The sequence below is a fragment of the Heterodontus francisci genome, chromosome 2, assembly GCF_036365525.1.
Source record: "Heterodontus francisci isolate sHetFra1 chromosome 2, sHetFra1.hap1, whole genome shotgun sequence".
In the NCBI taxonomy this organism is placed as follows: Eukaryota; Metazoa; Chordata; class Chondrichthyes; order Heterodontiformes; family Heterodontidae; genus Heterodontus; species Heterodontus francisci.
Window position 1 is genome coordinate 200062816 of NC_090372.1, and position 14670 is coordinate 200077485.

At 43.4% G+C, this 14670-nt stretch overlaps 1 protein-coding gene across 2 annotated transcripts in view; it reads right to left on the minus strand.

The window, feature by feature from the left end:
- The window catches only part of dpp6a (dipeptidyl-peptidase 6a), a 1544902-nt gene that overhangs the window by 340843 nt on the left and 1189389 nt on the right, over positions 1 to 14670 (minus strand). For both annotated transcript variants that reach the window (XM_068015021.1, XM_068015020.1), the window contains exons 6-7: positions 10501 to 10553; positions 3167 to 3248 (exon numbers count right to left, since the gene is read on the minus strand). In XM_068015021.1, the coding sequence (XP_067871122.1) occupies positions 3167 to 3248; positions 10501 to 10553 (135 nt within the window). The remainder of the gene's footprint in view (positions 1 to 3166; positions 3249 to 10500; positions 10554 to 14670) is intronic.

The window sequence follows — 14670 nt, forward strand, 5'->3', positions numbered from 1 at the left end:
GACTTTGTTACCTCTCGACATGACTATTCCAACTCACTCCTGACTGGTCTCCCACATTCTACCCTCTGTAAACTTGAGGTCATCCAAAACTCTGCTGCCCGTGTCTTAACTTGCACCAAAGCCCCGTTCACCTATCACCCTGTGCTCACTGACCTAAATTGGGCCCTGGTCAAGCATCGTGTTGATTTTAAAATTCTCATTCTTGTTTTCAAACCCCTCCGTGGCCTCACCCGTCCCTACCTCTGTACTCTCTTCCAGGTCCACAACCTTCTGAGATATCTGCGCTCATCTAATTCTAGTCTCTTGAGCATCCCTGATTTTAATCGTTTCACCATTGGTAACTGTGCCTTCAGTTGCCTAGGCTCTAAGCTCTGGAATCCCCTCCCTATACCTTTACCCTCTCCTTAAAACCTACCTGTCTGACCAAACTTTTGGTCATCTGACCTAATATCTCCTTGTGTGGCTGTGTGTCATATTTTGTTTTAGAATGCTCCTGTGAAGTGCCTTGGGACGTTTTATTATGTTAAACGGGGTATATAAATATAATTTGTTGCTGTTGTTGTTAACAGCCTGCTTCAGGGATTCCCGGCCAAATAGAAAGGGTGGGTGGGATGACGTGCCAAATCTGTCAAAGGAAGAATTTCTATTTAAAGGGAACTCTGGCAGAGGACAAAATGGTTGAACTGTACATTGATTCTTGTGGCTTTAGCAACCACAGGAATAGAGGGGAGACCTGGAAAGGCTGCACCCTGGGTCTCTCTCTCTTGGAGCTATGGGATCAGAAGTACTGAAGTGAGGTGATGTTTGCCACAGATGGGAAGAATAGACCAGCCCCTCAAACCAAGCAGCGATGGATGGAAGTGGCCAAGGAAGTGAGCAGCAGAAGTCTGGTCCCTTGAACCTGGAGACACTGCCCCAAGAGGTTCAAGGGCCTCAGAAGAGTGGGAAAGGTGAATAGCATAACATTTTCAGGTGCCAAGCCCCATACTCTGACTTTCCCAGCATCCTCCTGTACAGCACTTCACAGACCAACACCCCTTGCAGCTCCACTCATTCCTTTCTCTCGGCACCTCCTCACATCCCCACCTGAACAGCCAACACTCACTCTCACTCTCATCTTTGTACTATCTCACACTCATGCCTCATAGTCACCCTCCACAAATGTTGTCCTTCCCTCCTCTTCACACTCACAACTCCCTACCCTCCTTGTAGGAGAGCAGACTGCAGAAATCCAGGAAGAGGCAGAGAACTGTGTGTGTGGGGGGGTGGGGGGGGGGGGGGGATGATGCCTCCAGTGGTAGACACCTTGAAAAACACTGGCAATGCATGCCCTCTGGGAAGGAGGTCTTGGTCCAGGAGGCTGCAGATATCAGCAATGACCAACACACAACCTGAGCCTCCTAAAGTACTGGTGCTCACACATGTCAAGAGAGCTGATCCTCTGCCTGTAGATCCTGTGTTGGCGTCTCCCCTCCTTCGAGCTAGATCTCTGTGTCCATCCCCTCTGTCCTGTGGAGTGGCATGTGGCTGAGGAGAAGGTAGCTGTTGTGGCTGCTGGTATTGCTCCTGGTGCTGTTGGTGTTGCTGCTCCTCTTGTTCCTCTTAGGAGGTGCAAAGTAGAGCTGCATAAGCTGCTCCCATGCTGTGTTGAAGACTGACAACAAGGAAGTGTGGATTAAGGTGAGTGAAATGCAAGACAGTTGAATTGACTTCCAGGAAGTTGGAAATCTCCTGTCGAGCAGTAACAGCACACTCTCAGAAGAAGTACTGTGAGCAGCAGCCTCTCACCTCGGCAGGGCTACAGCTTTTTAGTTTCACTGTTAGAAGGTTTCCCAGACTGTCAGTATCATTAAAGATGCACTATCCACTATGTACTCACCCTGGCGAGTTGCAGAGAGCTCGGAATACCCATGCGCTGGCTGTGAAAGCCAGAATACAGGGTTAAATTCAAAGTTAATTAGCTTTTGCATATTATAATGATTTTCCCAACAGCTGCACGAGGGTTCCCTGTTTGCCTGCAAATCCGCCTGAGCCAAACCTGGAAGTGGACGGGAATATGTCGGATCCCAAACCCAATGCCATCTTTCTGGGATTTAATGCCCATACTACTAGTTAAAGCTCTGTCCAAAGATTGACCTAGTCATGTTTATAAAGAACCGAGTCAACTGTCAATTTGAGCTCTTGTATAGTTAAATAAGTTGCCTTTAATATTTGTTATTAGCAAATTAAAAATGTTATTTAAAAATCTGCTCTACAGTCAAAATGGATGGTGACAGTCAGGAGCAGGAAAAAGAAACTAAGTAAAAGATTTAAAAGTTATGTTTATTTTAAAGTTTATCTCTTCCAGCCAGAGAGGGGTTAGAATGTGGAACTTGCCAGCACATGGAGCAGTTAAGGTGAATTGCATGGATGCCTTTAAACAGAAGCTAGGTAAGTACATAAAGGTGAAAGGAATAGAAGGTTATGCTGATAGGGCGAGAAGTAGTAGGGTGGGAGGAGGACCATATGGGCCAGTTGGGCCAAAGGGCTGTAAGTTCTATGTAAGAAAATAAAAACTGAATAGGACACAATGGGAAAAATCAGAATAGGGTAAATTGACAGTGTGTTGAAAACATTTTGTTTTTAGTTAAAATAGATATTTCATTTAAACACTGATGCTCATAATGGTGGCCAACCAGGATATATTCAAAAATACGTGGCCAAGCAGTTTAAAAACCCAGTCCCTCCTGTCTGTCAGGTGTAACTGGAGACTAGATGTTGCCTACGGCTGGTAACAGAGAAGCAAAATCCGTATGTTGAAACTGGGTCAAAGTCCAGAAATTAATTAATGATTGTGAATATAAAAGCAAAAAGGGAGGGCATGATCTACATTTTGAAATTACTAAAGTAACTATCATGCTTTGGACATTCAGTGCCCTTTGCAGCTATAAAACAGTCACGGCATTTACCGTAAACTGAAATCTCTTCTCTAAATGTCAAATTGAACGTTACAAAGCAGGATATGAGGAAAGTCTACACTCATAAAACATTTAATGTTAAAAATTTGTAACCTTTCAATTTGTTCAGTCATTTTCACTTTTCAAGTTTTATTATGATGCAGAGGGGTTAGCGGTGCCTTCGAAGACTCGAATAAAACATAATATAAATAAATAAAACAAATGCTCACCAGTTGTTGACCTTGGACACCCCAACCTGCGTACAGCAACTGTGCGTCCCTAACCTCAGGTGGATTCAAGGTGAGGTGCTCCCTGTTTCAAGAAGGAAATAGGTCAGAAAAGTCAGATTTCTATGACTTATGCATGTCAGTCAGAAAGTTCTGTAACAGTGAGTCAGCTTGCACTATAGCAGCAAACAACAATTGCATCTCCCTGGAGAAGAATATTCAGAAGCTACCATTACAAAATTCCCAAGTACAGAAGCTGTGATTGATGAGTCACGGCAGAAAGAACAAAAGGTTTTTATTAAAATTAATTTTCTGTCATACTTATGGCTCCTTATGAGAAGTTGACTTGGCTAAATGAGCTTGAAAGAAATAGTTCAATTAGAACAACATGATTTAACACTTCTGAACAGAGAATAAATGATGTCCTGGATGTTACTACAATCCCAACAAATGCTTAGTTAATCTCCCATGGGGTTGTACATGGGGTGCTAAGACCAAGGGAAGCCTTCAGGTGAGGTGGGGTTAGACAGCAGACGTTAACTAGACCAAGGAGTTGCTGCAGTGGATCCTGTAGATTGTACATATTGTAGCCACTGTGCGGCAATGATGGAGGCGGCGGATATTCAGTCCAGTGGCAGGAGCACTGCTCAGGCAAACTGCCCTGTCCAGGATGCCAAGCTTTTTGAATGTTGCTGCAGTTTCACCCTTCCAAGCAAGTGATGAGTAATCCATCATACTTCTGACAAGGCACTGGAGAAACTTTGGGGGGTCAGGAGGTGCACCATGGTGCTGAAATAGCTGGTACAGTTAAGCTTCTGGTCAATGGTGACCCCCAAGATTTCAAAGGCTGACGACTTGGTGATGGTGGAGCTGTTGAAGATCAAGCACGGATAGCTGGGCTTTCTCCTGTTGCAGATGCTCATTACCTGCCATCTACATACCATAAATGTTACCTGCCATTTATCGACCCAAGCCTGGATATTATCCAGGTTCATCTGTAGCCTGGCATAGATTGCTTCTTTATTAGAGGATTTGTGAGTAGAACTAACACTGTGGAATACTCAGCGAATAAGGAGGCTAGGCCATCAATGAAAAAGCTGGCGATGACTGGGCTGTTGTTGCTTCCCTGGGGAATTCCTGCAGTGGTGTCTTGGGTATTCAATGATCCAGCCACCTCAGCACTGCAAAGCACACTTTACTCTGAGTCTGTGGGTTATGATTTCAAGTCCCATTCCAGAGATTTAGAACCATAGAAAAACTACGGCACAGAAGGAGGCCATTCAGCCCATCGTGTCCATGCCAGCCGAAAAAACTAGCCGCCAAATCTAATCCCACCTTCCAGCACCTGGTCCATAGCCTTGCAGGTTACAGCACTTCATTGCAGGTCCAAGCACCTTTTAAATGAGTTGAGGGTTTCTGCCTCAACCACCATTCCTGGCAGTGAATTCCAGACACCCACCACCCTCTGGGTGAAAAAGTTTTTCCTCATGTCCCCTCTAATCCTTCTACCAATCATCTTAAATCTGTGCCTCCAGGTAATTGACCTCTCCGCTAGGGGAAACAGGTCCTTCCCATCTACTCTATCTAGGCCTCTCATAATTTTGTACACTTGAGCACAAGATCCATGCTGAGACTCCAGTGCCATACTGAGGGAGTGCTCCACTGTTGGAGGTGCTGTTTTTCAGGTGCGATGTTAAACTGAGGCCCTTTCTGCCCTTCTTGCTGGATGTAACAAAATTCAACAGCACTATTCGAAGAAGTACATGGGAGTTCGCCCTGGTGGCCTGGCCAATATTTATCCCTCAACCAACACTACTAAAACAGATAATCTGGTCATTATCGCATTGCTGTTTGTGGGAGCTTGTTGTGTGCAAATAGGGTGACACATTTCGTGCACTACAACAGTCACTAGATTGCAAAAGTACTTCATTGGCTGTAAAGTACTTTGTCACCTTGTCTTGAGTTGTGAAAGGCGCAATATAAATACAAATCTTTCTTGCTTACTAGTTTTAGGACATTTGATCCTATTCAGGACTTCCTTGCAAATGATATCAAGTCCATTAAGTTTAGTTCTAGAATCTCCTATGATGATATCTCAAGTGACACTTCCAGAAAGTGATCAATTAGTTCATATGTTCACTATTTTAGTTCATTTTCAGTAAACAGAAGCCACTCAAGTCCTGGTGTAGCACTTGACCCCATAACTTTATGATTCAAGAATCGAGAATGCTTGTAATGGAGCCAGGATGATTTATAGCTGTAGTCTCATTTATAAGGAGGATTACTTGAAGTTGGTACTGTTCGCCCTCCAGTTTAATACAGCCAATGTGCAATTTGATTTAATACTTTTACATCGCCAGCAGGTGGCATGACTTTCTCAATATTTGCTTTCGCAGTGGCACAGCTAACCCTTTCAGCACTGAAATGTCAAGCTCATAAAAATTATAGGAATATTGTCTCCACCTCAGCTATTATTGCTCCTTCTGTGTTGCAGCTCCAGGTTTCAGTCCCTTGTGAATAAACCCACAGGTACTCTCTGTGCCTTTCTTGGCATTCTCCAAAGGGTCCATCAAGGCATCCATCACCACCTCATTCCAAGCAGCAACCACAATTGCCTCATCTCTCTTGTCAGCCTCCCCGCCTAGAATGCCCATTGGAAACTAATGTCACCAACCTCCTTCTCATCCTGGCTACAGCACAGAAAGAGGCCATTTGACCCATTGCGTCTTCTTAAAATCTACCTTTTTGACCAAGCTTTTGGCCGTCTGCCCTAATATTACCTATGTGGCGCGGTGTCTAATTTTGCTTTACAACGCTCTTTTGAAGTGCCTTGGGATGCCTTATTACATTAAAGGTGCTACATGAATATAAGTTGTTGTTGTTGTTGACTGGACCACATCAGGTGTTGTTGGCTGTCACTGTCCTCTGCCAATACAGTCCGCTACTTCCAGATCACCTTGTGTGAGCAAAGATAACTCCTTTGGTTTATTTTCTTCACTATTAACGATTGCCTTCAACTCCTCCCTCCACCCTAACCAACTACAACAAATGTGAGAGTCATAGACTGCTTTGTTACTAAGGTCGAGACCATCTGTTCAGCTACCTCTGCTGCTTCCTCATTGTCCCTTTTCCCAACAAGCCAAATATTCCTCCAAGCTGCTCCCAGACTTAGCTCTGAATCCATATCTCTTTTTAGTTTCTAGTTTCATGCCCTCTCTGAGCTCACCTTGTCTTTGAGACCTAACTCATTTCTCTTGATTTCCATTCGTACCAGATTCTTGAACATCAAACTTCCCTTCCTAACCCCACGCTGGCTGACATTCTAAGTGGGTCACTCTCCTCAGGTTCTGTACTCCTCACTGTCAAAACCATTGCTTGAACCCTAATGTCCTCTTGTTGAACATTGGGAAAACCAAAACCAAAGTCCCTGGCTTCCAGTAGAAACTCCATAATGTTGCCACCAATTGACATGCCTTCCAGCCATGGTTTCAGACTGAACCAGACTTTTAAAAACATCACCGTCCTAGTCAACCATGAGCTGAGTTTCTAACCCCATATCCTCTCCCTTGCAAAGAATGCCTACTTCCACCACCATATTTCCACTCCTGCCTCAGCCCATCTGCTGCTGAAACCCTAATCCATGCTTTGCTACCTGCAGCCTGGATTCAATGCTCTCCTGACCAACTTCTCATCTTCCACCCTCCATAACTTCAACTCATTCAAAGCTATCCACCTTTATCTGATCTCACACCAGTCTGTGCTTGCCTATCACCCTTGTACTTTCTGACCTGCAATGGTTTCCTATAGCCCAACACCTCTAATTTAAATTTCTCATCCTCCTATTTGAATCCCCTCAAGTTCTTTTTTCTCCCTATGTCTTCAAATGCCTGCAGCACTACAACCCCATCCCAAACTCTCCCTTCCTCTTACCCTGGTCTCTTGTGCAGTCCCCTTCCTCACCCAACCATTGCTGAACACCATGCCTTTAGCTGCCTAGAACAGCACTAAAATCAGCTTATCTGGCCAGTGTCACATTGTGGGCCTTTCTGGTGCAAAAATTGCCTGCCATGCTACCTTCATTAAAACAGTAATGACACTTCAAAAATATATCATTGTCTGTGAGAGGCGCTATGCAAATGCAAATCCTTTTTATTTTCTTTAATTTCTATGTTTTGCCGATAGAGGGAGGAAAGTGCTTGGTTTGTGAAACGGTAGCTGATATCAGTAGGGAGGTCCACAACTGGCTTCAGACCCCTTGGGCTTAGAAAAGGAAAAGCAGCCAGGATGTCAGTCATGGTTCAGTTGGCAGCAGTGTCACCTCTGAGCCAGAAGACTGTGGGTTCAAGTCCCACTCCAGAGACTTGACCACAAAAATATAGGCTGACACTCCAGCGCAGTACTGATAGGGTGCTGCCCTCTTGGGTGAGATTTTAAACTGAAGCCCTATCTGCTCTTTCAGGTGGACATAAAATTTCCCTTGGTAATAGGTAATATAATCCCTGGTGTCATGACCAATATCTGGTCCTTATCACATTGCTGTTTGTGGGAGCTTGCTGTGTACCAATTGGCTGCTGCAATTCCTACATTACACCATTGACTATAAAAATACATCATTAGCTGTTGTGAAAGGCGTGATATAAATGCAAGTCATTCTTTTCCAGACTGCTATCTCTATTAAAAAGTATATATGCCTAGAAATCAAATGAGAACAGGGCTGGATTTGTCCATGACATTCCTTCTCCCCAAACTTTTGAGTAGTCTGCCGGTACTTAGGGTCAAGGCTCTCACAAGAACAATGGATGCTTGGATCAGGTACTGGCTGATGCCCAGTGCATGTGGAACCATTGTCCAGCAAGATTCAGTGTTTTCAGGAGAGAAGTGGTCAAACACCAGATGGGACACCAAGTAGCAGGATCACATTATTGCTTCATTGACCATGACACTGCACTCAAGTGCTTACAAACTGGGTAAAGACTGTGATAAAAAGCTTTATCAATGACTTACATGTTTGAAGATTTTTTTAAATCTAATTTTCACCCCCCTTTCCTTGAAGGTTTGACTTGCACTGTGTTATAGCTCCACAGGAGCTGACAGCTCTCTCTCCAGTTCTCTTCTACTTGGTGATTGGTAGCACTTTCATCCAAGGAAGGGGTATGGAAAAATGACAGCTCAGGCTGATTCTTTGATCATAAGACATCCACACACAAGCACTTTCCAGCAGGACAGATGAAAATGGCAGCAGGAATGCCCTCTCCATGGGGAGTTTAGGATAATCTTGGCAGCCCATGATGTTGATCCCAGCTGAGGCCAACTAACTTGTGAGCATACTGGTGATTGTCACTGAGTCATCAAGATAGGCTCTGTGGTATCCTCAACCTGTGTTTACTTTGAAAAGAAACAGGAGGGACCCAGACTCAAAGATTTACCTCTTGCATCATTGTGGGAGTACCCGCACCAGATGGACTGCAGCAGCTCAACCTTCTCAAGGACAATTAAGGAATGGGCAACAAATGCTGGCCTCGCCAGTGACGCCCACATCTCATGAAAGAATAAAAAACGTCCTTTCTAAATACAGCAGTTAGCGCCATTCAGCCCATATTTGTCTTTTTGGCTAATTGCCCCAGTCAACTGGACGTTTGGATGGACTGCTGAGCAGACTCTGGATATTTTGTGTTTCATGTAACACACAGAAGAAACCTTCCCTACCATTGTCTTTTTAAGGGTCGAAAATGTTAACTCAGACTGTTAATTTAAATCAAACTGCTGAAGTAGAGCTAATGGATTGAGGCTCAAACCAATAAAATACTATTTGAGGACAGGTTCCAGAATATTCCTCTTCAGGCAAAAAGTAATCGACATGAGGAATGAACTTCCAGATAGAGCAGTAGAGATAAAAACCCAGGAATCATTTAAGAAATGATTGAATGCTATGAGTGGGGGGATGGGAACATTAGACAATGTCTTTGGGTGGATGAATTGAGATTTGCTGATTATGATCTTGTGATCTTTCTGATGAATGGACAGGAACAGAAGACTTTACAGCTAATCTGAGGCATTCCAAGAATGAAGGTCTTTCAATCAGCTACACTCTCAAATATCTCTTCACATAAATATTTCAGATGAATTATCTCACCACATTCCTGGACAATCTTTTCCACATGTTCACCACCCTTTCTATAAAATTGACTATTCACTTTGCCTCTTCTAAGCCTTCGCCTGTGCCCCTGGTTTTGGATTTTATGGTAATATCCAAAAAATTATCAAGGCTCAATTTATCTACTCCCTTAAGAACCAGTTCAGATGAGGGGAGGGGTCCCTGTCAATCAGTAGGCACACAAGAAGACAAATGTACAGCTCTGTATTTGTATATCAATGAAAGTTTAATATCTAAATGCTTCTTCAAGCCTGAAATTCAGTCAGTTTGTGATGAGGTACACATACGTCTTAAGAGATGTACAGGTTTGATGACTGAGCTAGTTGTTTTCCAAATGAATTACTTTTGAAGTGTAATCGCTGTTGTAATGTAGGAAGTGTACTAGCCAATTTATGAATAGCAAGCTCCCACAAAACAGCAATGAAATAAATGACCATAACATTTGTTTTAGGTGTTGGTGAGGGATAAATATTAGCCAGAACACATAGAGAACTCTCGTACCCTTCTTTGAATAGTGCCATGGGATCTTTTACATCCATGCAAGAAGGCAGGCAGGACCTCAGTTTAATATCTCTTAACATCTCAACACTGGACTGAAATATCAGCCTAAATTACATGCTTGAAGTGGAATTTGAACCCACACCCTTCAGGCTCTGAGGTAAGAATTCTACTGCAGAGGCATGGCTGACACTTAAAACCTTCAGTTCAATCAATTTTAGAAATGGAAAACAAAAGGGCCCCCAGCAAAGGCCACTAAGACACACCACAACCCATATTCTATTAATCCGAAATACATGCATTTACCTCTAAACTCTAGTTCCCAGCCATTTGTCACATTCCCCCTTAATATGATGTGCCTTAACTTTTGTAACAAATTTCCTTCAAATCATCACCAATTGTTTTAGGTCACATAGTTCCAATTTGAATCTGATAAGTCATTGAGGGATGGAAATGTTAATTTACATAAATTGACATCATGCATTGCTTTCAATCCCAATTTATGCCGTGACATCAGAGAGAGAGAGAGAGAGAGAGCTGTTCAATCACATGACTCGCGTTGTGCCTGTCGCGGAGGCTGTCTCGGTACTGAAAGTAGCTCAGAGATGAGATGTGTTTAGCCCTGGACAGTCTAAAATCAGCTGTTTACATGAACAGAAATTTACTATTACAGTACATTACTTACCAGGTGTGTAAATTGCACAGTGTGTAGTAAGCTGTGAAGGAATGCCGATGAGTCTGGAAAAAAAACATAGACATATTAATGTATCAATGTGCATTAATTGACATGGTTCAGGTCTCTGTTCCATTCTCTGCCTACAGCATAATATAATACTGCAGATGGCATAAGGGTAAATCAGGAAGAAGACATATAATGTATTATACAACTTGGTATGTAAGTCAAAGTTATGTGCATGCTTTAGTAACTGGTGCCCCTATTAATTCACAGTACTGTGTTTCTCCCCTGCACCCTCGCCCTGCAACCCCTGTTTAATCAAATGGTTTGAGATAAAACCAGACTATAATTTACTTTCTGGTGTGGATCAGATTTTTGACTTAAATGTTTTAGTTTTCCAAAGGCAGCCTCAGGTGTCCACAATCTGGCCCGTCCCAGGCTTAGCAAATTCAGTGGACAAGGTTACAAAATACATATGGATAAGGAAGGCCTTTCAGTCCATCCTGGTTTAGCTACCCAGAATGGGACGACAGTCCTTTCATCATAGTGCCCAACTGCTTCTTCAATGGTTCCAAGGCTGTCACCCAAAATACCCATAATGCATATTGGTGACTGTGAATAACTTCCTGATCTGTCCTCCATTTGTCTTTTCCTATTTTAAGCCCCAATGCTCTTGTCCGATTGTCATGATTTAACATTAGAAAGCAGATTTCCAGGTTTACATTTTCTATGCTCTTTCCTAGCTTATCAAAGAGTGATACAGGACACAAGGAGGTTATTCGATCCATAATGCCAGTGCATAGTGTCATTTCCTCCACGATTCTTTTTTCAAGACTGAAAGACAGAACTTGCATTACTATAGCGCCTATTGCATCCTAAGGATGTCCTAAAGCACTTTACAGCCAATGAAATACTTTTGGAATGTAATCACTGCTGCAGTGCAAGGACCAATTTGCACACAGCAAGCTCCCACAAACAGCAGTGAGGTAAATTATCAGATAATCAGTTTTAATGATGTAGGCTTGAGGGATAAATGCTGGCCAGGATACCGGGGATAAACTCCCCTGCTCTTCTTCGTAATAGTAGCATGGGCTCTTTAAGTCAATCTGAGAAGGCAGGCAAGGCCTTGGTTTAACATCTCATCCAAAAGACGACACCTCTGAGAGTACAGCACTGTACTGCACAGAAATGTCACCCTGGATTGTGACCTCAAGTCTCTGGAGTAGGGCTTGCGCCCATGACCTTCTTAGAGTAAACATTGCTTATCTCACTATCACTCAATAGCCTCAGACAGGAGTCAGTGAACAGGGATTTAAATGAGTCCTGGAAGTTAAAAGGTGGGAAGTGCTGTTCCACAGAGATTGGAGCTGGGACCACTGGTATTCACCATTCCCATAAATGGTTTGGATTTGGGAATTAGAAGTACAATTTCAAAATTTGCGAATGATACCAAATTGGTGGGTGCAGTCAATACAGAGGAAGATGCAACAAGCAATCCATTTAGGTGGGATGTCTTCTCTGGGTGCACCACTGCTGATGGCTGTGAAGGCCAATCATTGAGAGGCAGGCTCTGCCACAAGTGCTGCACATGAAGCTGCCAAATGACGCTGTTGTTGTTTTCGGCATTGGCGTCAGTTGCCAAGCTGCTGTAGCTGCTGCTATTTGTGGTAGTGCTCACCAGTCCACAGGATGTGTCACCATTTCCCTCCTTCACCAGCTAGTGACTCCCATATGCAATAGTCAACATTTAGGGCCTTCATGTCATGATAGCAAGAATCCTTGAAGCAGAGCTTTGGGCACCCTACTGGTCATCTGGCCCCGGCTACCTCACCATACAGAAAGCCCTTGGGTATGCGAACATCTTCCAATCTGTGGATGAGTCCAATCCACCAAAGCCACCTCTATTTGATTAGTGCCAACACACTTGGGAGCTCTGCCTTTGAGAAGACTGTCACATTGTGATTTTGTCCTGCCAGGATATACCCATAATGTGCCACAGACAGCAAAGACTGAAAATATTGAGCTTCTTTTCCTTATTACTGTAAGTTGCCCATGTTTCACAGCCATACAGCAAGGTGCTGAGAACACAGGCCTTATAAACCATCAGCTTGGACCTAGGGGTCAGCTGGTATTATCCCATGCACGTTTCACAAGTCAGCCAAATGTGGTAGCTGCTTTCCCTCTGCATGTATCGAGCTCTGCATCAAAGGACAGATTGTCTGTCACCGTGGACCCAAGGTAGCAGAATTTGCTAACCACTGTTAGTGGAGTGTTATTTAGTGTGATCAGGGGTGGAGATGCAACACCTTGTCCTATGAACACAGTTTTCTTGATGCTTATAGTCAAGGAGAACAAGTTACAGGCATGGGAGAGACAGTCCATGAGTCTTTGTAGCTAAGATTCCGTGTGAGTGATTAGCACAGCATCAGCAGCGCAGAGGAGTTCTCTGATCAGGACATGATGTGTTTTTGTCTTCGCTTTCAGCTTTGATAGATTGTAGAGCTTGCCATCTGCCCTAGTGTGCAAGTAGACTCCTTCCATATCTGCAGGGAAGGCGAAGATCAGGAGCATGGAGAAGAAGATGCCAAAGTGAGTGGGGGCTAAGACATAATTCCATTCGGACGTGGAGCCATCAAACGGTACAGTGCAGTAAGTGTGAGGTGGTATATTTTGGTAGGAATAATAAGGAGGCCACATGCTTGAAAGAGGGATATGGGGGTAGAGATACAAAAATCACTTGAAGGAGTGACACAGGTGAATAAGGATATGAAAAAGCAAACAAAGTACTGGGGTCCATTTCTAGAGGGGTAGAAATTAAAAGCAGAGAAGTTATGTTAAACCTATATAGAACCTTGGTTACATCATACTTGGAGAACTGTGAACAGTTCTGGTCTCCATATTATAAAAAAGGACACAGAAGCACTGGAAAAGGTACACAAAAGATTTACCAGAGTAATGCCAGAACTGAGAGATTGTACCTGTCAGGAAAGATTGAACAGGTTGGGGCTCTTTTCTCTAAAAGATAGAGGTCTTTCAGATTATGAAAAGGTTTGATAGGGTAGATGTAGAGAAGACATTTCCACTTGAGGAGGAGACCATAAATATGAGATAGTCAATAATAATTCCAATAGGGAACTCAGCAGGAACATCTTCACCCAGAGAGTGGTTAGAATATGGAACTTGCTACCATAAGGTGTAGTTGAGGTAAATAGCATTGATGCATTTAAGGAGAAGCTAGGTAAAAACATAATGGAGAAAGGAACAGAAGTATATGTTGATGAGGTTAGATGACGAAGGGTAGAAGGAGGCTTGTGTGGAGCATAAACACTGGCATGGACCTTTTGGGCTGAATGGCCTGTTTCTGTGCTCTAAATATTATAGGAACATAAGAGCAGGAGTAGGCCATTCAGCCCATCGAGCCTGCTCCACCATTCAATACGATATTGGCTGATCATCCACTTCAATGCCTTTTTCACACACTATCCTCATATCCCCTTATATCATTTGTATTTAGAAATCTGCCAATCTCTGCTTTAAACACACTCAATGAGTGAGCTTCCACAGCCCTCTGGGGTAGTGATACGACCAGGTGAGAAAGGGGTCTAGCTTTCCCTCTCAGCCTTCACCTGGTCTTACCGTAACAGGGTTTAATTTTAAACACACCATTTTTTTTAGCTCTCCCTTAGTGAATCCGTGTTCACTAACTTTCAATTATAAGGCAAAGAAACTAGCCAAACAGGTTTTCTTAGGTTTAAAGAAAAAATGTTGAACTTTATTAAACGTAAATTATAATTCGGTTAACGCCTATGGATATGTGATGCGCCCACGTTAGCATGCATAGGCGATACACACATGCAGATGGAGACAGAAAAGAGCAGAAGAAATAAAGTGGAAAAGTTTGAGGCAATATCTGAAGATGGTTCTGGTTACTGTTCTTCTGTAAAGTCCTTGAATGTAGGTAGGTCTTGCTTTTCATTGGGGCCCAGTATTCTTCTTAAACCTTGTTCGCTGTAGGAGACTTTTCTCTCTTGGGATTCATGTGTCCTCAGTGGGTCCAGAGGCTTGTGAGAAAGAAATGGGAGCAGACAGGAAAGGTCTGCTCACTCCAGGAGCAAACAGTCTTTCTCTGAGTTCGGAAAACCCTGGATCAGCCAGTTAGTCATGTGACCAGCTGGTTTA